This window comes from Marmota marmota, unplaced genomic scaffold, assembly GCF_001458135.2.
Source record: "Marmota marmota marmota unplaced genomic scaffold, marMar, whole genome shotgun sequence".
In the NCBI taxonomy this organism is placed as follows: Eukaryota; Metazoa; Chordata; class Mammalia; order Rodentia; family Sciuridae; genus Marmota; species Marmota marmota.
In genome coordinates, this window is record NW_025999999.1 from 662318 (window position 1) to 686871 (window position 24554).

The 24554-nt window shown below is 38.1% G+C and overlaps 2 protein-coding genes across 2 annotated transcripts in view; both read left to right on the forward strand.

Moving 5' to 3' along the window:
- Positions 1-371: 371 nt before the first annotated feature.
- LOC107149923 (endogenous retrovirus group PABLB member 1 Env polyprotein-like) lies at positions 372-7699 on the forward strand. Its single transcript, XM_048807016.1, is given in 5 exon segments — positions 372-784; positions 4233-4318; positions 6229-6525; positions 6528-7166; positions 7169-7699. Coding segments are annotated over 5 exon segments (1701 nt in total). The 3' UTR covers positions 7435-7699.
- A 12030-nt stretch (positions 7700-19729) lies between these two features.
- LOC107149729 (cytochrome P450 2C18-like) overlaps positions 19730-24554 on the forward strand; it is a 36178-nt gene continuing 31353 nt past the window's right edge. Inside the window, exons 1-3 of the mRNA XM_015494547.2 lie at positions 19730-19943; positions 21109-21271; positions 21440-21589. Of these exons, the coding sequence (XP_015350033.1) occupies positions 19776-19943; positions 21109-21271; positions 21440-21589 (481 nt within the window). The 5' untranslated portion in view covers positions 19730-19775. The remainder of the gene's footprint in view (positions 19944-21108; positions 21272-21439; positions 21590-24554) is intronic.

The window sequence follows — 24554 nt, forward strand, 5'->3', positions numbered from 1 at the left end:
GGCTTGAGGGTAGGGAAGAAAGGAATCCCGGACAAGCCCCCAAATGTTACAGTTAAAGTAACGTAGCAGGGTTTCATAAATTGACTTCCAGACCACTAATTTATAATTGAATTAAGCCTTTATTGAAGCACACTGGCAGCGGCTGATCTGTCCACTGCCAGTGTGCTTCAATAAAGACTTGATTCCAGAGTGGTCTGGAAGTCAATTTATGAATCCCTGGGACATTGTTTAACTATGACCATACCCCCTTCTCCCTTCAAGACCTAACACAGATAAAAACAGACTTAGGGAGATTTTTGGAGGATCCAGATAAATATATTGAGGTATCTCAAAACTTATGCCAGGTGTTTAACCTCACCTGGAAAGATATTATGCTATTACTCAACCAGACTTTGACCTCCAATGATAAGGAAGCTGCCCCGAGAGCAGCTGACCCGTTTGGGGATGACGTACACCTTGCTCATGCCCCAGCAGCACAGATTAAGAGCAAACCCAGTTATCCATCTGTAGCACAGGCAGTTTCCAGAAACAATCCTGACTGGGACCCAAATGATGAAAAGGATGCTGGGAAAATTAGACATTTCCAAATGTTGGTCCTTGAGGCCCTCAGGAGAATCAAGCAAAAGCCCATTAACTATGCTAAGGTTTCAGAAATTATTCAGGGCCCCCAGGAAAGCCCTGCTATTTTCATGGAGAAACTCAGGGAGGCTATGAGAAAACACACCACTATGGATCCTGAATCCACAGAGGGCCACCTACTTTTTAAGGACAAATTTATCACTCAGTCAGCCCCAGACATTCAGAGGAAGTTACAAAAATTGGCATATGGCCCTGATCAATCTTTAAATGATATCCTTCGACTTGCTACTTTCATTTTTTATAATAGAGATCAAGAGGAAAAAAAGGAGAAAGTGCGCAGAGAAAGAAAAAGGACTGAAGCGCTGGTATTAGCTCCCAGGGTGGAAAAGGAGGAAAACAAAATGCTCCTCAATCCACAAAAGGGACTTGTTTCCATTGTAGAGAGGAAGGACATTTCAAATGGGATTGCCCACAAGCCAAGTGACCACCCCCAAAGCCCTGCCCTAAATGTCAAGGCAATGTCTGGAGGAGTGACTGCCCTCAGGGGTGGCCTTCAAGAGAAGCCAGACTCCTCCACACAGGCCTGATGGAGCCCCGGGTCAATGGGTCAATTCTTGCTCCTGTAACTCCTGTCACTGCTTGTGAGCCCCAAGTATGCTTCTCCGTAGGGAGCCAAGAAGTCAACTTCCTCCTAGATACTGGCACCAATTATTCTGTACTCGATTTTTACCCCAGACCTCATTCCTCTAATGCTATAATGATACAAGGAGTGTCTAGACGGCCTATTAACAGAAAGTTTACTCCCCCACTGAGTTTTGAGTGGGACAGGATGATGTTTTCTCATGCATTTCTGATTGTCCCAGAATGTCCTACCCCTTTATTGGGAAGAGACTTATTTTCAAAACTTCAGACATCCCTTACAATGAATTTGGAACTGCGAGGACCATTATGTTTGCCTTTATATGAATGCAATATAAACCCTAAAATGTGGGCTACTGAAGGCAAAATCGAACAATGGGCAAAAAGTGCAGTCCCAATCAAAATAGTCTTAAAAGATCCTTCTGTCTTTCCACGTCAGAGACAATATCGCCTATACCCAGAGACAAAAAAGGGCTTATTAAAGATCATTCAGAACCTCAAACAACAGAAATTATAGTGCCCTGCAGTAGCCCATGTAATACACCCATTTTAGGAATTCAAAAACCCAATGGGGAATGGCAATTAATTAGCCCAGGACCTCAGAATAATTAATGAAGAAGTCGTTCCTCTCTACCCTATAGTTCCTAATCTGTACACTCTGTTATCTGAGATTCCAGCAGCCACTGCTTGGTTTACTGTGTTAGATTTAATAAAAAATTAAAAAAAATAAAATAAAATAAAAAAAATAAAAATGAAAAAAAAAATAAATAAAAGATGCCTTTTTCAATATACCCTTAGACTCCCAATCACAGTATCTGTTTGCTTTTGAGGAACCAGATAGGAGATCTCAATTAACCTGGACAGTATTACCCCAAGGATTTGGAGATAGCCCTCATCTGTTTGGCCAAACCCTAGCTAAGGACTTAACAGAATTCAGAAATGAAACATCTGTGACTGTCCTCCAATATGTAGATAACATGCTTTTATGTGCCTCCACTCAAAAGGAATGTCAAGAAGCCACTAAAGAACTTTTAAATTTCTTAGCTGATAAGGGTTATAAAGTTGCAAAGATAAAAGCTCAGTTGTGCCAAAAACAAGTTCAATATTTAGGATTACAGATGTCTCAAGAAACCCTCAAACTAGGGCCAGAAAGAATAACCTCTATAGGACAATGTCCTCTACCTCAAACCGTAAGGCAACTTAGAGGCTTCCTAGGGATAACAGGATACTGTAGGCTTTAGATTCCTGGATATGGGGAATTAGCTAAGCCTCTTTATAGCCTCCTCAAAGAGACACTATGCCAAGGAACAACTTCCCTGATATGGGAACCAGAACTGATTAAAGTCTTTAAGGCATTAAAAGGGGCCTTACTCCAAGCCCCTGCCCTCAGTTTATGTACAGAAGAAAAATTCAAACTATTTGTTACTGAGAGAGGAGGAATAGCCCTGGGAGTTGTCACACAAAAGAAGAGTCCTGCTCAACAGCCAGTCACTTATCTCAGTAAGGAACTTGATCTAGTGTCTCGAGGATGGCCTCACTATTTTAGAGTAGTAGCAGCTGTAGCCCTACTAGTTCCTGAGGAATTAAAATCACCCTGGGAAGAGACATTATTGTCTACACCTCCCATGATCTCTCAGGGATTTTAAATACAAAAGGAGAACTATGGCTCTCAGACTGTTGCCTTCTAAAATATCAAACCTTACTTTTATTTTTTTTTTTTAATTTTTTTTTATTTAATATTTATTTATTTTTTTTAGTTTTTTTTGGCAGACACAACATCTTTGTTTGTATGTGGTGCTGAGGATCGAACCCGGGCCGCACGCATGCCAGGCAAGCGCGCTACCGCTTGAGCCACATCCCCAGCCCCAAACCTTACTTTTAGATGGACCCATAATTCAAATAAAGACTTGTTTTAATTTAAACTCAGACACATTCCTCCCAGAAAAATTAGAAGGAAATCCTGAACATGACTGCCAACAAGTCCTAGCGACAAATAATTCAACCCAGAAAGATCTTCAAAACTTTCCCCTGTCTAATCCAGACCTCACCTTTTATGGGACAAAGAGAATGCAAAGCTGGATATGTTGTGGAGACTTTACATAACACCACAGAGGCACAATCTTTGCCCCCAGATACAAGCTCACAACTAGCTGAATTGATAACCCTAAAGAGAGCACTTGAAATAGGAAAACAACAAAGAATTAATATTTACTCTGACTCTAAATACGCCTACCTAATCCTGCATGCACATGCAGCAATATGGAAGGAAAGAAAATTTCAAACAACTGGGGAACATTCATAAAGAACTATGAGCAAATCTTAAAACTGCTAGAAGCTGTTCATTTACCTAAAGAGATGTAAAGAGTAATTCACTGTCAAGGACATCAAAAAGGGATAGATGAAATAGCAGGAGGAAACAGGCTAGTATATCAACAAGCCAAAGAGGTCACTAAGGGAAGTTTACAGATGACAACCTTAGCCCTTTTGATATGGACAGGCCCTCCCCCCAGAGATAAGACCTCAGTACACCCAGGAGGAAACACACAAGGCATTATCTAAGGGAGGTATTTTTTACCCTCTGGGTGGATTCAAATGGAAGATGACAAACTTTATTTACCTGCTAATTCCCAGTGGAAGATTTTACATACCCTACACCAATATTTCCACCTAGGAGAAGAAAATATTCTCAAATTAACCCAAGAGATATTTAAAGGGAAAGATATTTCAAAGACCATCCACCAAATAGTCAAAGCCTGTCAAACATGCCAAAGAAATAATCCACTCAATTCTTCCAAGAAACCACCAGGATTTTAAAAGATAGGACAATTTCCCAGGAAAGACTGGCAACTTGATTTTACCCACATGCCCAAGAGTAATGGGTTCTAACATTTATTAGTTATGACAGATACTTTTACTGGGTAGACTGAAGCCTACCCCTCCCGAACTGAGCAGGCAGGAGAAATAGTCAAAGCATTATTACAGGAAATAATCCCATGATTTGGTTTGCCTCACAGTCTACAGAGTGACAATGGAACAGCCTATAAGGCAGCTGTCACTCAGGGAATATCCAAAGCCTTAGGCATCAAATACCATCTCCATTGTGAGTGGAGACTTCAATCCTAAGGAAGGGTAGAGAAAACTAATGACATTTTAAAAAGACTTCTAAAGAAACTCACTCAAGAAACTCACTACCTGCTGAGAGCCATTAGCCAAATAGGTATGACAATTTCCTTGCCAGCGTACCCCATGTTGCAGTGACATTGAATGTAGGTGACCTTGCTCAAGGACCAAGGCGGATTAGGGCGTTCCTGGTTTAGGTTCCAGGTTTAAGGTTTAAGATTATTCCTGCTGGGAATAGGGCGTATCCTGCTGCCTGAGTTCCCCTTGAGTTCTCACGGGATTTAGACAGTATATTTTGGGAGACAGAAGCCCAGTGGGTGTGAATTTGGGCAGAGAACGTGGATTTCCCCAGAACGTGATTGTAGACGGCTGGTGTGAGTTCGGGAATAAAAAGTTGCTGTTTGAATCTACAAGCTGTGTGGTGGCTCGTGATTGTGTGCCCAGCCAGACTGTGGCATTTGTGCCCAGCCAGACTGCGGCAACTACCCATGGCCTAAGGTGCTTCCTTTGGCCCTACTCAGAATTAGAAACACCCCAAAAACATTAGGGCTCAGCCCATTTGAGCTCTTATTTGGGAGACCATTCCTAAGAAATGATAACCTTAACGACCAGGAAACTGCAGATCTAGTGGCTCATATCACAATGTTGGCCAAATTTCAAGCTGAAATTTGTAAATATCCCATATCTGAGCCAGTTACTTCTCCACCTCTATATGAGCCTGGAGATCTAGTTATGATCAAGATCAGACTTTCAAATTCCCCAAACTTAGACCCCATTTGGAAAGGACTTTTTTTTTCTGTAATCTTATCCACCCCTTCTGCAATAAAAGTCCTGGGACAGGAGAACTGGATCCATTACTCTCAGATTAAAGCCTGTCATCCTGAGTTGATACACAAAGAGACTTCTTCCCAAGGAACTGAGGAGCGATACTCCTGCACTCTAGTAGAGGACCTAAGATATCTCTTCCACAGAGACAATGGTGATATGTAAACTTTTTCTTCTCTTTTTCTTTATTACTATAAACAGATTCACTGAAACTAACTCTTTTCTAATGTGGGCCCAACAATATGCCACTGGGTTACAGAAAGAAAATTAATTGCTGGATATGTGGACTATTACTCCTTTCCAGCACTTCTGGACTGCCTTGGTGGGAATCCCCCTTACAAGGAAATGATTGGTCAAATTTACAATCCTTAATGTTAGAACAAAAGAAAGAAAGACTGTCTTTACAAAATGCCTCTCGTGCCAATGTTAATTTATGGCTTATAAATGAAATTTCATCACAGCTCATGAAAAGATTTTCACCTTAGAACAGACCTGTAAGGGTCCCGCAAAACGTCGGAGAAAGAGACCACCAAGTGACCACTCATGCAATTGGCAGAAGGGGATTTATTGAACCAGCATGCTGGGGCTCCGTGCCCACTCAAGAAGGGAAAGCAGCCCAGAGCCTGGAGCAGGGGCTGAGCACTGCTTAAGTACACTTTTTGGGGAGGGCGGAGGGCTTTGTATACATCAGAACAAATCATCATGAGGCGCGGGAAAATTGAACAACAACTTCTAAACATGATTAGTTCATTCATTGGCGGGAACAGGTCAGGCTGGAGTGATAGGTCATTTCTAAACGGGGTACACATTCAAACTGATTGGTTTTAGGGCCTAAAGGACTATGTGACCAGTTACACAGAGCCCTTCAGTTATTAAATAACCAAACAGCCAGGGGAAATGTTTACTGGGCAATTCCAGTATTGTCCTAATAGCTACAGGGATTTCAGGTTTTGCAGGTAACATAGAAACCTAACAATACCTAATCCTTTACATTTTAACTCAGACCTTGCAGCTTAGAAACTTTACAACACCCGGTCTTTTACCCTTTAACTTTTACGCTTTAACTTCAATTTCTTTTACCCTTACAGATCAACCTTCAGATTTCTACCATTGTTAAATCCCATGTAGGCTCATCTAATTCTTGCCTTCCACCATCAACACCGTTAACATGTCACAGTCATAAGGATGGCTATTATCAGATTTGGGATGGAGATCTATGGCTCACTCTCACTATTGGGCATTTAAACCAAGAAGCCCCAATCTGTTGGGAACAACGTAACCACACCTATGACTTATGGCCTAATGCTACTCCAGAATTAGGATGGACTCCAGAACCACTATGCCAACAAATTATGGTTTATAAGACAATGATTGGTTTGGAACAGATTGGCTCTCTAGACCTAAAATTATTTGGCCATCACCCAGTGGGACACAATGGCTATGTGGAACCAACTTATGGCCCTGGTTTCCCCCAGGCTGGATAAGGTGATGTACTATTTGGTACCTCTGGATGCAGGGGAGATGGACCCCAAATATAGAACAGCCAGCAAACATCCCCAATCTCAAACATAGATGGGGACAATCTGTGTTTTGTTGGTATGATCATCTAGCTTCACTGTTTATTCCACCAACTGGTTTAGAAGATGTAATGTGGCACATGGAAATTTTAAACAATTACACTTAAACTGCCCTCCACGAGGTTGAGGAAAGCATCTTCCTCCTTAACACTGAAGTAACACTTATGAGGAAGTCCATCTTACAAAGCCAAATGGCTTTGGATGTCCTCACTGCAGCTCAAGGCGGAACTTGTGCTATTATTAAAACTGAATGTTGTGTTTACTTCCCTGACAATTCTGGCAATGTGACTAATATCCTTAAAGATTTACATGCTCTAATAGAAGCCATGTCCTCGCCAGCCTTGTCATGGGAACAGTTTCTTAGCTCCTGGTTCTCTGGTACCTCCTGGTGGAAAACATTGTTAGTGTCTGTCATTGTCATCATATTGTTGGCATATTCCTATGCTGTGGCATTTATTGTTGCATTAATCTCATTCCAGTACTAATAACTTATTCTTTCTCTTATAGACCACCCATCACTCAAATGACCCTCCAGCCTGTTAGTTCTCAATCAGACTTTTATCTTGGACCACTCAATAGACCTGATTTTTTAAAAAAGGAACTCCAAACTGCTTGCTCCATACCACCCTCTTCCAGCTCAAAGAAGCCAGAGTGGTCATCATCCCCTTTCCTTACAGCAGTAAGGAGTTCCTAAAATTACAGGGGGAAATGAAGCCAGATTTAAAGATAGGTAGTTAGTGTACTTAGGTAAATTGGGTCTAATATCAAGTACATAAAGAAAATGGAGACCATATGGAGAATGGAGTTCAGGAAACCAGAACAACACCTGGGGATTTTGAAATGTTAATGTCCTCAAAGCCCAGAACCCACCCTAAAGAACTGTTAATGAAGTAGCTCTCAGCAAACAGGGAGGTGATAATCAAACCACCCCAGGCCCTTCCTGCCCAGATTACTCCTCCCCACCCCATCAGTCCACCTACATCCACCTTTTGGCCTTCCCACCTGAATTCTATCACTGCAGGACAGAGGGAAACAAAGGACAGGAATGTGGGAGGACTAAAAGAAGACCTTAGATATAAAAAAGAGAAGTCCTCCCCTTTTCACAGATTCCGCCTTTTGGGTCCCCTTCTTCCTTTGGGAGGAAGTCTTTTCTGCTGTCCTTTAATAAATCCTTCTACTTTCCATTCTACACTTGCCTGGGCGTGCTTCTCTGGTGCTATACTTTAGCATTTTGGGAAGCAAGGATTCGTCACTGGTAAACAGCAGTAACAATTGGTGGTGGGTAATATGTAACTTTTTGAGTTATTAAAGATGACGACTACAGAGAAGGGTAGGTATCTTTTTGTCTACCATCCTTCTGTCTGTCTGCACCTTCCCTGTGTGTCTGTGTTTGTCCTTTGTGCTCCTCTTCCACAGGTATTCCTCCACAGGTAATTCTTTACAATTATTCATATATTCACATAGAAGTTCAAACTTTTTACTGTTCAAATTCTTTTTATCATTTATCTTTTCTTCATTATGAACTGCTAATTTTTGAAGAAGATATCTTAAATATTATAATTGTACATTTATATAATTCTTCATAGAATTTTCTGTCATTTTTGTTTGGCTACATCATAAACACTATTATTTCAGTTTTAACCTGAAGATTGACAGATTTCTCTGCACCTGTCTTTTTATATTTTGTATTTTATGTGGTTTAGTTTTTTCCTTTCATTCCTTCGAATCCACTGCATTTTCTTTATTTTTAATATTTATTTTTTAGTTGTAGTTGGATACAATATCTTTATTTTATTTTTATGTGGTGCTGAGGATCAAACTGAGGGCTTTGCTTGTGCTAGGCAAGCAGTCTACTGTTGAGCCACAACCCCAGTCCTCTAATTCATTGCTTTTATCGATTAAAATGGTTTTGATTGCAAGTAAAATAAACCCCACCTCAGACTGGTTTAAAAGTAAAGTCATTCATTTCTTCATATTTTAGGAAATTGACATTTGAGCATGCTTCAGAATTGTTTTACTCTTTGGTTCATTGATGTCATACATGTTTTCTAGCTCTCATCTTGGTCTTCCTTAGGAGCAGCATGATTCCCAGACAGGTAGCAGAATGTCTGAAACATTTTAGGCATCATACTCAGTCACAAGTACAACCAGAAGATGAAATGAGACTATCTTGTGGTGTTCTCCTGGGAGCAAAGAAACTTTTTGCTTCAGGAATTTGACACAAGGTTAGTCAAGGATTCTGAGGGAAATCTGATGGGAAGTTTTGAGAAACTCAATGGTAATATATGCTTTGACACTCCCTGGATCTAGGGCTTGGATGAGTTTCCACCAAGGCATTCCAGTGCCTGGGAAAATGGATGCATAAACTGAATTACATTGGAATTACTCTATTAGGAGGGAAAAACAAGGTGGGAAAAGATGCTGGATGAGCCAGAAATAGTAACTACTACAAGTGCTTGAGGATTACCCAATCATTTGTAATTCACTGGGTTCTTCTAAACCTAAATAAATTCTGGTAGAAAGGTTAGGTAATCTTATTGGTTCCCTATTTGTGTATTCTGGGAAATAAAATTTTTATAAATATATCAAATACAATTTTGCTTTATAAAATAATTATTTTATAATGTAATGAGTAAACCAATATTTTCAATACTATGGGTCATTTATAATGACATGAGTAATATAATATTTTAATATTCTGGATCTAGTCATTATTAAGACTCAGGTATACCACCCCAAAATATGACTATAATAAACTAGAATATGCCACCCTCAACATGCCTCTTTGGTGTATTAGTTATTTTGAAAAACTGAAAACATTATTTCCTACCCTCACTTCTAATTTTGAGAGCTTGAGTATTCTTCTGTGAAAAATCTTTTTTATTTATTTTATTTATTTTTTGAACCAGGGACTGAAGCCAGGGGGCACTTAACCACTTAGCCACATCCCCAGCCCTTTTTTTAAATTTTGAGATGAGGTCTCACTGAGTTGCTTAGGATGACACTAATTGCAGAGGCTGGATTTGAACTTGTCTTCTTCCTGCTTCAGCCTTCTGAACCACTGGGATTACAGGTGTGCACCGCTGTGCCTGACTTATGAAAAGTTTTAACAAGTCTCTTTTTTCATGTCTGATGATTAGCAATTCTTAGCTTATTTTTTAAAATATTTTTTTTTTGGTTGTAGAGGGATACAATACCTTAATTTTGTTTATTTTATGTGGTGCTGGGGATCAAACCCAGTGCCTCACACAAACTAGGCAAGCACTCTACCACTGAGGTACAACCCCAGCCCTTAGTTTAGTTTTGTTTTTGGAAATCTGTTTCTTTATATTTGTTTTTCTAGAAAATCCTCAGATTTTTGGTTTGTTATTATTTGTCTCCTGAATTTTCAATGCTGCTACAGATAAATTTTTTATATTTATTTTGCCATTTAAAGAAGATTTGGGGAGGAAGAAGAAAAACAATTTAGTCAGTTATCTTGAACTCAAAGACATACTTTGTAAATCAGAATAGTAAAAGACACTTTATTGCCCAGTAAGTTGGAACAGGATTAAAATAAGAAAAATGGCCTGCAATGGCAATTATTGGAATGTACTAGTACAAAAACAATCCTCAAACTCAGTATTTATTATTTCTCAAACTCAGTATTTATTATTTCTCATATTATTTCTTGTATTTCAATTACCTGAAATATTTTTTTTCTCATAGCTGGTTAGTTGGGAGTCAGCTGGTCTTGACAGGGTTTGCCTGGTTGGTTCACTGCCTTGGCTGGACTCACTACACATCTGTGGTCAGTTGGTGCTCAGATGCTCTAATTCTCAACTAGGTTGAGAAACCTGCTGAGATTTTCTTATCCCTCTGGCACCAAAGAGCTAGCCCTGATGTGTCCTTCTAGAAACAGTGGCAAAGATACAAGAGGACAAGGATAATGGGAGAGCACTTTCCAGGCCTCTGCTTGCATTCACAGCTAATTTCCCAAGGGCCAAAGGAAGTTACAGGAGCAAGTACAGAATCATCGTGGGAGAGTACTACAAAGTTACCTGGCAAAAATTGTGGATGCAGAAAGGGTTAAAATATTTGTGCAAACTACCTTCCAGATTTATTTATTTTATTTTTTAAAAACAGTCTTTAGTTATAGATGAACACAATATCTTTATTTTGTTTATTTATTTTTCTGTGGTGCTGAGGATTGAACCTAGTATCTCTCATGGGCAAAGCAAGCACTCTGCCATGGAGCCACAATCCCTGCCCTCCAGCTTCATTTCTAATCATACTTTATTGTGATTCAAATGCCTGTAAATAAGCTGGATATGGGGGGGTCATGCTGGTAATCCCAGCTACTCAGAAGGCTAAGGCAGGAGGATCACAGGTTGCGGGTCAGCCTGTCAATTTAGTGAGATCTTGTCTCAAAATAAAAAATAAAGAAGGGAATGAGGGTAGTTCAGGGTAAAAGTACTTACTTGGCATATGTGAAGCCCTGGATTCAATCCCCAGTACTGCTTTAAAAACAAACAACAATAACAAAACCCCAAGAAAATATAAATCAGTTGGAAATAGTTGAAATAGTCTTTGGAAGCATTGTGATATTATTTTGTTAATTCCATTCTTACTTCAATGCTTAATCCAAATACCACCTTTTCCATTAATCTTTTATTTTATTTTATTAGTTTTTTTAATCTATTAATCTTTGATTCTAACAATATAAAGTATTTTTCATCCTTTTCAGATTTCTATAGATCTCTCTACCTTTTTTAAGGATAGTCAATATTTTATACTAAAATATTTTAAAAAGAACACATACATGGGGAGAATCTGTTTGCCTCCAGGGTGTTTCTAGCTAGCTTTAAAAAAAAGCTTAAAACCTTTGCAGGGAGATATGAAGCAGAGTTTTGAATCACATTTTACTATTTTACTAAATCTTCAAGTAAATCTTTTATATCCTTGGCTAGAGAATAATATCCCTAAGGGCATTTTTTTTCCCCTGGACATTTTCTTTAATTCCTAATCCAGACCTTGTTGTGCAGTAATTTCTCAATAAATATTTAGTGAATAAACACAAGAATGAACAGCTGGGTGCAATCAGGTTTTCAGAGAGGTTTTCCAGATATAAGAAAATTCTTTAAACTTTAGACCTTTCTTATATCACGACTGCAAGAAGTCCTCATATGATTAAATTACTTTTTTCGGTAAGGACATAATACCTAATGTCCAGTAAGCTTATTTTAAATCAATTTTATTTGAAATGTTTCTTTAAAAGAGGCAGACTCACAACAAACCCAGTATTTCTGATGATGATTTATTCAAAGATTATCAGAAGTGAGATATCTATATTTTTTGGCTCTTTCTAGTAAGAAAGGTGTTTCAATTACCTGAAATAAGTTTTTTCTCATATTCTGATCTAGACTAACCTTGTATTTATACCTACCCTTTCAAGGCATAGCTGGGCTTTATGCTTTGTATTATAGTTAAAATATTAATTTTGATAAAATTCTTTCTTTGGTACTGGGGATGAATCCAGGGGCACTTTACCACTGTACTATATCCCCAGTCTTTTTCTTTTTTGAGACAGAGTCCTGTTAAGCTGCTGAGGGTCTTGCTAAGCTGCAGAGGCTGTCCTCTAACTTATGATCTTCCTGCCTCTGATTCCACAGCAGCTGCCACTGAGCTCTGTAGAATCTAACTCTCTCCAAATAACAACTCTTTGCTGTTGTCTTCGTTTCTAAACTAATACATGTTCTTTGTAGAAAGTGTAAGATATTGGATACTTGAAAGAAGAGAAAAATTCACTTATATTTTTTTTCACCCAGTGACTACTGTTAAAATGTTGGGGCAAATTCCTTCCCCATTTTCTATGTGAACATGTATGCAGGACTACATGCTTTCTCTAAGCTGAAATTCTCTTTGTGTTCTTTTCATAAAAGCCATGTTATACATGCCTTTCTAGCTTGGTAAATTCTGAACATTCTGAACATTTCCTGTTGATTCTATGAGAAGCCTGGCTGGGAACTGTTGGGAAGAGAGTGGAGAAGTGGGGATTGACCCTCTGGTCCCTCTTGCTATTTGTTACTCTGCTTTTTCTGGTATTGTCCACTCTGTGGAGAGGGCTTCATCCCAGTAATGGGTGTCCCTGGTTCTGTTAGTAATGGGAGGAAAAAGCCCTTCTTTCAGGGATCCCTGGCCCTTGTGATCCACAGGAAGCAAAAAAGAACACATACATGGGGAGAATCTGTTTGCCTCCATCCAGTATGTTTCTATTCAGCTTTAAAAGCTTAAAGCCTTTGCAGGGAGATATGAAGCAGAGTTTTGAATTACATATTATTATATTCTACTTTTTTTGGTTTAGTTTTGTTTCCCCCCAGCATATTGTGTGGTGTTTTACTTCAGAAAATTTTTTGTCAGAGGTTAGCTTGGAGACAACAAGAAAAAAACCACTGCAGTGATAGTCTAATGGTAACTTTCATGTATGTTTAGTACTACTATGTGTAATGCTACTATGTGCATGGTTCCAAGCACTGTACTTATGCTAAGTCTTTTAATATAAATTGACAAGATCATTTGTTAAGGTAACTCCATGCAAGAGTTCATGTTATTCAATATGCTTTTTTTTTGTTAGAAAGTAAAGTATATTAAATAATGGAGAAATCATGCCTCTGTTTGCTCCTCTGATATATTGCCATGTAGAACCATTTTTAGAACAGTACACAGCTTAATACTGAATTTTGATATTGTCATGCATACTTTGAAATTTTCATGTCAATTTACTTAAGACAAAGAAAGCTACTACCTATTAAATGAGATATTTGTAATTACTAATCTACTATTAGTGATACTAGGAAACCTTTTTTGAATTAGCTAGCTCCAAAATAAGGTCCTTATTTCCAACTGAAACATAATTCTAAGTCTGAGGTAGTCTGGATACCAGATGAGGCCAGGAAAGAATAAACTGAATAGGAGGACACAGCACTGTAGTAGAGGTCTTCATGTTATAATGATTGAGTGTGATAGAAATCACAGACAGTTCACTTAATTACCCAAGGGCAATCTGTCTTGTAAACTTTGCCCAAGTAATGATAATTGAACCTGCTTTTGGGAGTGTTTGTTAACCTTTCTGGTCTACAGTTTCTTCATTATAAAATTAAAAGAATTGGATCAATTTACTCTTTAGGTCACTTCCAGATTTTCATCTTTGGAGTCTGCCCAGAGACACACTGAGGCCTAGTGCTGGTACTTTTATTAATTGGAATCTTAGGTGAGAAGACTGTCTTTCAAACAGTCATTTCCTCAATTAAAAAGGAGGAATTGCAGTGATATGTGTCTGGATTTTCTTGAGGCTCATGGTGAAAAAATGAACTGGATAATGGTATTGACATGCTTTTCAAGTGGTAAAATGAAGTGTAAGAATAGAAAATGAATATTACCTCTGGCAATCTTTCTAATCTCTTACCTTAAAGTTCTAAGTATGCTCAAAATGCAGTATTATTCCATGCATGATTACATGTTTTTTAGTAGCAGGGCTCTGTATTTTAATCTTTTTTTCTTCTGTGCTTGGTAAAAAATAATTTACTTAAAAATATTGCCCCCCTATTAAATATTGCCTAATTTTGGAGAATGTAAAGGAGCATCTCTGTGCATCAGCAGCCTTCAAGAGTTCATTGGCTAATTTTTTTTCCCCTGCAGCACTGGGTGCCTGGTTTATTATTTCCTTACTGCTGCTCATGACCCTACTCTTTTACTACTCTCACAAGAGTGTAGTAATCCATAATTGTCATCTAGGATTCAAATGCAACCTCCAGTTGCCTCTCGTGAAATACATGCACTACTCAATGCACCTTCCATGCCCATTCACGTGGATCCAGTCAATCTCTTTGTGTTCATCATTCCTCTGGATGCCTAACTCAACAATTTCTCAGGCTAATCTTCACTGTAGTATCTCAGTCCCTTATATAATGTCCACATTGCCTCAGATGATTTCTTTGATGAATCACTTGTAGGTTCTAATCAGCCTAATCAGATTTGTTACATCTATTTGTGATGACTCACTTAAATTTGACAGCATGCTGCTTATCATTTGAGCATGTATATGTGTTCATGTTCTATCTAGCCTCAAAGTACAAATTGTAAGATGGCAGGAATCCTAACTTTTACATATTTTGTATTTGGATTTTTTAGAATATATTTTTTAAAAATGTCAATGGACCTTAATTTTATTTCTTTATATGTGGTGCTGAGAATCAAACGCAGTGCCTCACACATGCTAGGAAAGCACTTTACCACTGAGTCACAACCCCAGGCCCAGCATTAGGATTTTTTAATGCTTAAAAATTGCAAAAATCATTTATTGTGCTTAGGTATCTTAATATATATTTCAGCTATAACATTTATGGCACACCTGACTATCACTAGGAGAAATAACTAGCAAATTACAGAACCAGGAAAAATCAGATGACTGCTCAGTAGCTCACAATATAGCTGTTTCATTTTAATGAAAAAATAGTCAGTAAGGCTGGGCATAGTGGCACATGCCTGTCTGTGATTCCAGTTACTTGAGAGCCTGAGGCAGGTGGACTGTAAGTTCAAGGCCAGCCTTAGCAACTTAGAGAGAACCTGTTTCAAAATTAAAAAATGGAAAGGGATGGTGATGTAGCCCATCAATCCCCAGCACCAAAGAAACAAAATTATATGAGTGTACCTTTTTCCCCACATCCTCATCAATATTTATTGTTGCTTGTATTCTTAATAATGACATCCTGGCTGGAAATCTCAGGGTAGTTTTAATTTGCATTTCTCTAATTGCTAGAGATGTTGAACATTTTTTCATATATTTGTTGATTGATTGTATTTCTTCTTCTGTGAAGTCTCTGATCAGTTCCTTAGCCTATTTATTGATTGGGTTATTTGTTGTTTTGGTGTGAAGTTTTTTCAGCTTTTTATATATATCCTGGAGATTAATGCTGTGTCTGAGGTGCAGGTGGCACCCCATTCTGTAGGCTCTCTCTTCGTGTTCTTGATTGTTTTCTTTGCTGAGAAGCTTTTAGTTTGATTCTATCCCATTCATTGATTCTTGATTTTATTTCTTGCACTTTAGGAGTCTTGTTAAGGAAGTCAGTTCCTAAGCCAACATGATGTAGATTTGGGCCTACTTTTTCTTCTATTAGGCACAGGGTCTCTGTTCTAATGCCTAATTCCTTGATCCACTTTGAGTTGAGCTGTGCAGTGTGAGAGAAAGGAGTTTAATTTCATTTTGCTTCATATGGATTTCCAGTTTTACCAGCACCATTTGCTGAGAGGCTATTTTTTTCTCCAATGAATGTTATTTGCATCTTTGGCTAGTATGACATAACTGTATTTATGTGGGTTTATCTCTGTGTCTTCTATTCTGTACCATTAGTCTATGTGTCTGGTTTAGTGTTAATACCATGCTGTTTTTGTTACTATAGCTCTGTAATATAATTTAAGTTCTGGTATTGTGATGCCTCCTGCTTTACTTTTCTTGTTAAGGATTGCTTTGGCTACTTTGAGTCTCTTAGTTTTCCAAATTAATTTCATGATGTTTATTCTTTCTTTCTTTTCAAATCAGTCTATTTTTTAAAGTTTTTTTTTTATTTTAGTTGTCAATGACCTTTCTTTTATTTATATATATGTGGTGCAGAGAATTGAACCCAGTGCCTCACACATGCTGGGCAAGTTCTCTACCACTGAACTACAACCCTATTTTTTCTATTTGTATGAAGAATGTGGTTGGAATTTAATAGGAAATGTATTAAATCTGTATAGCACTTTTGGTAGTATGACAATTCAAATTCTAAAGGTTATAAAATTAAACTTCTCTGACCTCCAGAGAGGGTCATTTTAGTTAACTGGTACTGTAATGATTAACTAAATTTATCTTCATTTTTCAAGTCACTGATTAGACTGAATCACGAAATATTGAATCATGGCACACAATCAGTAAATGTTGATCAGCCCAAATGAGGTGTTTTCTGTGGAGTGAAAAGTCCAAGCTTCAGGGGACTTGGGTTCCAGCTTCCACTCTACCCTACCTGACATCTGTATGTTCTTGACCAAGGGATTGCATCTCCAAGGCCCAACTTCCTCAGTCTTACAATGGGAATAATTTTACTTTAGGCAAAGGAAATTAAGAGATTCTAAAGAGATATTATGGGTGTGAAAATTCTCTGTGAATTCCCAGAGTACCTGTAAACATGACTGATAAAACATTGTGTATTTGGGGTCTTAACAAAACTTAATTTTTCTACTTCAATTTGAAATAACTACATTAATTTCACATAATTTTTACAGTAGAAATACTGCATGAAAATAGCTTGCATCCATCAACAGATGAATGGATAAAGAAATTGTATATGTACACAATGTAATATTACTTAGCCTTACAAAAGAAGATACTGCCACTTGGGCAACAGGAATGAATCTTGGAGGACTTATGCTAAGTGAAATAAGCAGACAAAGAAACATACTGTATGGGGCTGGGTGGTTGAGCACTTACCTAGCACGTGTAAGGCAGTGGGTTCAATCTCAGCACCACATTAAAAAAAAAAAAAAGACATGCTGTCCATCTTCAACTAAAAAAGAAATATACTGTATGAGCTCACTTTTATGTCATATTAAAAAACCGATTTAAATAAATAGAAGCTGAGAGTAGAATGGTTGTTGTCAGGGGTGGGGGGTGTGGAGGAGGAAACAGGGAGAAGTAGGTCAAATTGTACAATTTGCAATTAGATAGGATGAATAAGTACAGAGATCAAGACACAACATAAGGACTAGAGATAATAATTCTTTATTGTATACAGGAAATTTGCTATAATGATGGATTTTAGGTAATTTTACTCCAAAAGAAAAGATAAGTATGAAAATTGATGGATTACTAGTAATGATTTCACTAGGTATATCAAAACATCATGTACACTTTAAGTATACACATTATTTTGTTTTATTTTTTATTTTTGATACCAAGGATTAAACCCAGGGGCACTTAACCACTGAGCCACATCCCCAGCTCCTTTTTATTTTATTTTAAAAATTTGAGACAAGGTCTTGCTAAGTTGCTGAAGTTGGCTTTAGAATTTGGAATCCTCCTGTCTCAGTGTCTCCAGCCACTGGAATTACAGGTGTGTGCCACCCACCCGGCAAGTATATACATTAAAAGTAAAATTGAAAATAGAAACAACTGGGGGCTGGGGCTGTAGCTCAGTGGTAAAGCACTTGCCTCCAATGCGTGAGGCTCTGGGTTCCATCCTCATCTACAACTAAAAAAAGAAAAAAGAAACAACTGCAATAATCAATTTAGAAAAAATAAGCAACTGCAGTAATCAATGTCTTTGCAAAATACGTCTTTGCAAAGCATCGCCATTAGTGATCTAGTGATGCTTATCATTCCAGTGATATTTGGAGCCTCATGACCACTAAATGTCACCTCGGATTCAGGTGTGCGCATTGTGGCCCTTCTGTGCGGTGGTCCCATCCCTCACCAAAGCACCTGCCTGATGTTCTGTCTATCATCACCCTTGCTTGCCGCGCATTACTTTATTCCTTCATTCCCGACAATGACAGGACAGAAAAGAACCGAAGCAGGAGCTGTCGCAGGAGGCGACTGGGGCATGGTTTCTTAAGCCCTCTCCACTCGGAGAAACCTACTTTCTCCGGGAGAGGGCAGAGAAAGACTGGAATAGACTCTTCTGCCATTGAGCGTCTTCCTCGAGAGAAACACGGATTTGAACAACTATCCACAGGTGAAATGACTTCACGAGGGCTAAGGAAAGCAGGTGAGGGACCACAGCACCTGAGTATGGCATAAAGACAAGAAAAGTCACATTGAAAAGGCATTACTCTTGTCACCCTTCCCCAGCCCGGGGCAGCGCGGCACAGAGATGTCCTGTCCCCTCGGGAGAAAGGGAGGGATGGGAGCCCTGGACTTTGCTTTGCGTCCTTAGTTAGCTGTGCAAAATTTCACTTCTGCAATAACGAAAAGGGAGAAACGCTAATTTTGACTTCTATTTTTACTTGGTCTCTAAGGAACATTTGGCCTTGCCATTTTGTGAACAGCCAGTGTGTTGGACATTCACACTAAAAGTATTATTATTATTATTATTATTATTATTATTATTATTATTATTATATATTTTTTTTTCTTCCAGAAACTGTTCTCTAGGCAGCTGTGGCGAGGCCATAGCGCTTCAAACCTAGGGCATCAGAAGAGCTCATTCCAAACCCAGTTCCACCACCTTTGAGCTGTGTGGCACCAACTGGTCTCCTTCTTGTTCTCTCAGAGTCTTTTTTCCTCATTTGAAAAATAAATAATTTATAATCTCTGTCTTCAAATGCTTTACAGGGTGTTTGATGGTGAGTGTATGTATATTGCTGGCTGGGAAGGGAGGTGGGCGGTGGGGAGGGAAAAAAAAGAAAAGAAAGGAAAGGTGTGTATATTTACTTAGCTACTTGCTGAGTGCTGGTTATTCAAGATGTGTGTTATGTTAGAGGCTTCATGTTAGACATGTTAGCACAGTACCCTAAAATATTTCACAATACTTTCTTTTTCAAGGAAAATATCTGAGTGTTTGAGAGGCAATACTGGAAAAATATTATTTTTTGTATAAGGTCTAAAACACATGGCTAAAACAATGTCATAAACTCCCAATGGCCATCAGTCTAAGAATCCAGAATGAACAATTTTTTTGATCAGATACTTTACTTCATTTGTTCTCAATTCTGACAGCTCACTGGAGCTGCTTGGGGTGTTAAAAAAAAAAAAAAACAAAAAACAATACCAAGGCTTCACCCCAGACTAGTTACACCAGAATCTTCAGGGTGGGGCTCTGGAAAGGAGAGTAAGAATAAGAACACACTATTTTCATGTTTTTCAGTTGGCCAGAGTCCATTCAGAAGGAGATCAAATTGCATGTAGGTGATTGGTCACTGCATCAAACAGTGCAGTGATTCACATATTGAATGAGCAGGGAGTGTTATAAAAGCTTTGCATTTCAAGCTTGCTGTTGTCTTTGGTAAGAAGAGGAGGTTGCAATGGATCTAGTCGTGGCCCTGGTCCTTGGTCTCTCCTGTCTGCTTCTCCTCTCAGTATGGAGACAGAGCTCTGGGAGGGGGAAGCTCCCACCTGGTCCCACTCCTCTCCCAATTATTGGAAATATTCTGCAGATGGATTTTAAGGACATTAGCAAATCTTTAACCAAAGTAAGTATGCTTTATGATCCTTTGGTGGCTTGTAAAGGATGAATTATTATTTCCTATTTTAATAAAATTGATTATTGGAGGCAGATTATTTTATTGTAAAGCATATAATCCCTGTGAGTTATTATTTTTGGTTTGTCACTGTCAGAAATAGTGGAATGATATGTGTTTTCCTAGGAGGGTACTATTTAAGTTATAAGATGGACTCAAAATGATAAAGTTCTGTTACCTTTCATGGTTTCACATCTTTATCTGTGATTTTTCTTTTGTCTGAAGGTAAATGGTATTGGCTGTTTTGAGATTAAAGATTTTATGCAAGAAGTCATCTGCTGTACATGTTGTGTATTTTGTTTAGTTATAATAGTTCAACTTCTCCAGAGAAGCAAATTATATGTGATGTCAAGGAAATACTGTGGGTCTACAATAAGTAAATGTGAATGAAATAAATAATTAGTGAGGGATAATTGAGTAGTATCAGGATATTTTGGTCCTGTGACCTGTGAATGTACAGCATGGAAAGAATTGTCCTTCCATGGGATGCTGCACGTCCTGACATTTCTGTGCTGTGTCCTCTCTCTTTCTGAGTTAATAATGTTGGTGGATTTCAAACTGGTCTGTGCATTAGAATCATCTGGGGAGATGTTTAAAAATGGAGATTTCTGGTATTTATCACAGGGCTGATGAGTCAGATCCTCAGGGGAAGAGCTTAGCAGGTGATCCTGAAGCTGTGTCCTATAGCAGCTGGGTATTGGTCCAAATGTAGACATTGAGGACTGTGAAATTGCCTTAGGTAGAAGAGATCAACTAAGCAAGGGTTCAAGTTTGAGTCGTCTATTTATTAGCTATGGGAAACTGAAATGAATTTGAATTTTTGAACCTCAGTATCTTTAACTATATGACAGAATAAATAAAGCTACCTCAAAATGCTGATTCATTTTTGATAGTCTACCTAGTAATTTCCCTGGCAGTTCCCTGGCAAATGGGAGTCATTGTTTATGTAGAAGCTATAACAATCACCATCTTAATTATATATGAAATCCAGAAATATTTGAAGTTGTGTTTGACAAAAATGTCAACAGTACGATAATATTGGTCTGAATCATGAACAATATGTAGACCAAATACTGATTTCTTTTGTTGCTCTTTGCATCTACTTTCCATCTTCCAGTTCTCAAAAGTGTATGGCCCTGTGTTCACTCTGTATTTGGGCTTGGAGCCTTCTGTGGTGTTGCATGGATATGATGCAGTGAAGGAAGCCCTGGTTGATCTAGGAGAGGAGTTTGCTGGAAGAGGCAGTTTCCCACTGTCTGAAAAAGTTAATAGAAACCTTGGTAAGTGTGCCTGTGCATGAGTGTGCATGCATGTGTTGGGCAGTGGTCCTGGTATGAGGCTTGAATTGATCCCCAGGCAGATTTTGGCCACCCATGTAGCTGCTACATGTCAGTTTTCTCTTCCTTGCCTGGGATTTCCCTTCTAGTTTTTGCTTCCCATTCTGATAGGAATCCTCTTCAGCAATGGAAAGAGATGGAAGGAGCTTCGTCGCTTCTCCCTCATGACCCTGCGGAATTTTGGGATGGGAAAGAGGAGCATTGAGGACCGCGTTCAGGAGGAAGCCCACTGCCTTGTGGAGGAGTTGAGGAAAACCAATGGTGGGTGGTTATTCTTTGTTCTGTAATCATTGACCGTATCAGACTGCTCTCTTTTCTAACAACACCCTGGAAATACTTTAGGGGCAGCCAAATCTTTCATTAAGAGTAGTGATTGTTAGTCTTCATGTGCAGGAGGGATGGTGTGATGAAGAGAGCCAGGGGAGCTTCTGTGTATCTGTGCTTTTGTGTTTGTACACACGGTGCATAAAGTGTGGTCATTTTGTTTATTTATTTATTTTTGGGTGGTGCTGGGTATTGAACCCAGAGCCTGGTGCCTGCGAAGCAAGCACTCTACCAACTGAGCTATATTTCCAGCCCCTAAAGTGTGGTCATTTAATGCTGTTTTGTATCAAACTTCGTTTTGAATCATGTCACCAAGAAAGTTTGAGTCTTATTTTTCAAATTGTGAAAGAATAATGTTTTTCCTATAGTGTAATTGTGGGTTAAGTATTTTAAAACATTTCACTGGTAAACACTTGTCAAGTAGCCCTGATTGTAGTAATCTGCTACTTTTGTGGAGCATGAAATAACACACATGTACTTTCGGTTAATTGGTCTGCATGCGTACAATCAGCTTCACTGACTGACATGTCTGGAAGGTTCTTTCGAGGTCTGTGCCTACAGTCTTCACCAGTAATTGTGCTGATCTGTGGTTTTGACTCCCTTAGCATCTTTAATGCTTCTTTGTTTATTGTGATTTCCTTGTGAACAACAACTATTTAAAAACTATCAGTTTGAGTTATTTACTGTTTCTCACAACTTGCTGCATTATTTTATATATTTTAAGAAAATTTATACTCTAGTATAATCCTTCAAATTACAAAAATACTGGGTTATAAAATGGATTTGTTGAACTGAATTTCAACTCTCATTATTAACTCTTTATCCTGACTTCCTAGTTGTAAGGTGATTCTGTTTTTGCTTTCCTTGTTTTATTTTCTATTTTTATTTGTGTAGTAATCACTTTTTTTTTTTGTTTTCTGATGGTTTGACATCTTAGAGTACCTCTGCCAGGGATACTTAGTTCCCAGAGATAGCAAATAGCTTTCCTACCACAAGATTTTGGTGTACAAAACAATCTATCCATAACCCATACTTCCAACCACCTGCTGTATCAAATTATTTTACACCAAGCCAATATTCTTTAGAGCTGTAAATCACCCCAGGGACAGTTATGGGACAGTTAGTGATTATCTCCATTGCCCAGAGCACATTGAGAGTATTCAAACTATCAAATTACTCAGCACACCTATTCTGCCTCACTCATTCCTTCCCATGCAAACCCCAATAAAGGTCCCCTGTTTTCCCTTGCTCCTTCTGCCTCCTGTCCAACTGTGATGCTTCTTCTTGTGCTGCCTGCTCCATTGTGGTGTGGCGGCCCCCTTCCCTTGGTAACAGTACCAAGCCATCTTTTCAAGGGCAGCCTCATCTGTTGACCTCACCATATCTGAATAAAAACAAAATCCTGGGTGAATTTTATAACAATTGGATTTGGGGTTAGAAGTTTTATGGTAATTATTTGCTCCTCATTGTCCACTCTACTTATCTATGAAATGCTTGTCACAATAAATCTGATTTTCAGCTTGATTCTAAATTACTTTGATACTTAATTATCTCTTCTCAAGGAGGTGAAAGGTAAGATTGAAAAATCAGATTTTCACTGTGAGTCACACTCCCCGCACTACCAGAAATCTCAAATTGACAATTGTAAATTATCCCCTGTCTTCCAAGCTAAAATAAAATTTTAGTACCATTTTGTTTCAGCTGACAAGGAACCTAGCATAAGAGGAGTTATCTACTAAAGATGCTTCTATTGTTGAATTCCCTATTCTTCTTCACATTTAAAAATATTGACACATAATAATTGTACATATTTTGTACATATTTTTGGGATGCCATATTGTAACTTGACACATGTATGTAGTTTTTAATGATCAAATTAAGGTAATTAGCTTTTCCATCCCCATAAACATTTATCAGTTTTTTAAAATATTTTTTATTTGTTGATGGACCTTTATTATATTTATTTGTATGTGGTGATGAGAGTAGAACCCAGTGCCTCGCGCATGCTAGACAAGCACACTACAACTGAGCCACAACCTCCCCATCAGTTTTTTTGTTGGGGCAATTTGAATTCCTTTCTTCTAGTGCTTTGTAATATATATACACTTAACATAATATTCTCCAATTTCATCTGCAAATGACAGAAATTTATTTTTTGTGTGTCTGAACAAAATTCTCTCATGGAGGAGTCCATATGGTGGTGGTGTTTTTGATATAGTTTATATATATATCTATATATATAATGATATAGTTGATATATATAGTTGATATATATAGTTGATATAGTTTATAAATATATAAACTATAGTTATCTTGCTGTGCTGTAGAACACTGAATTTATTCCTTCTATTTAACTATATTTTGGTATCCATTATGCAACCTCTCTCTGTTCTCCCTCCTCCCTACCCTTCCTATTCTCTAGTAACCACTAATCTACTTTTGTCTTCTCTGAGATCACCTTTTTTAGCTTCCATGCATGAGTGAGAACATGCAGTGTTTGTCTTGGTGCCTGGCTTATGTCACTTAACATAATGTTCTCCAATTTCATCTGCAAATGACAGAATTTTATTTTTTTTGTGTCTGAATAAAATTCTCTCATGCATATATGTCACAATTGCTTTATCCATTCATTCCCTATAGATATCTCTGTTGAGTTCATCGTTTGACTGATGTGGATAGTCTGTACAACCCTTTGAATTCACTCTTGATTACATCTATAAACTTGTGGGCTTTTAAAATTTAACATTTATTGATGATTTGATTACAACAATCTCATTTAAATGTCCAAAAAAAGGAAAGATTTTTCTCTACTTTTTCTTAAAGAGAGAGAGACAGAGAGAGAGAGAGAGAGAGAGAGAGAGAGAGAGAGAGAGAGAGAGAGAATTTTTTAATATTTATTTTT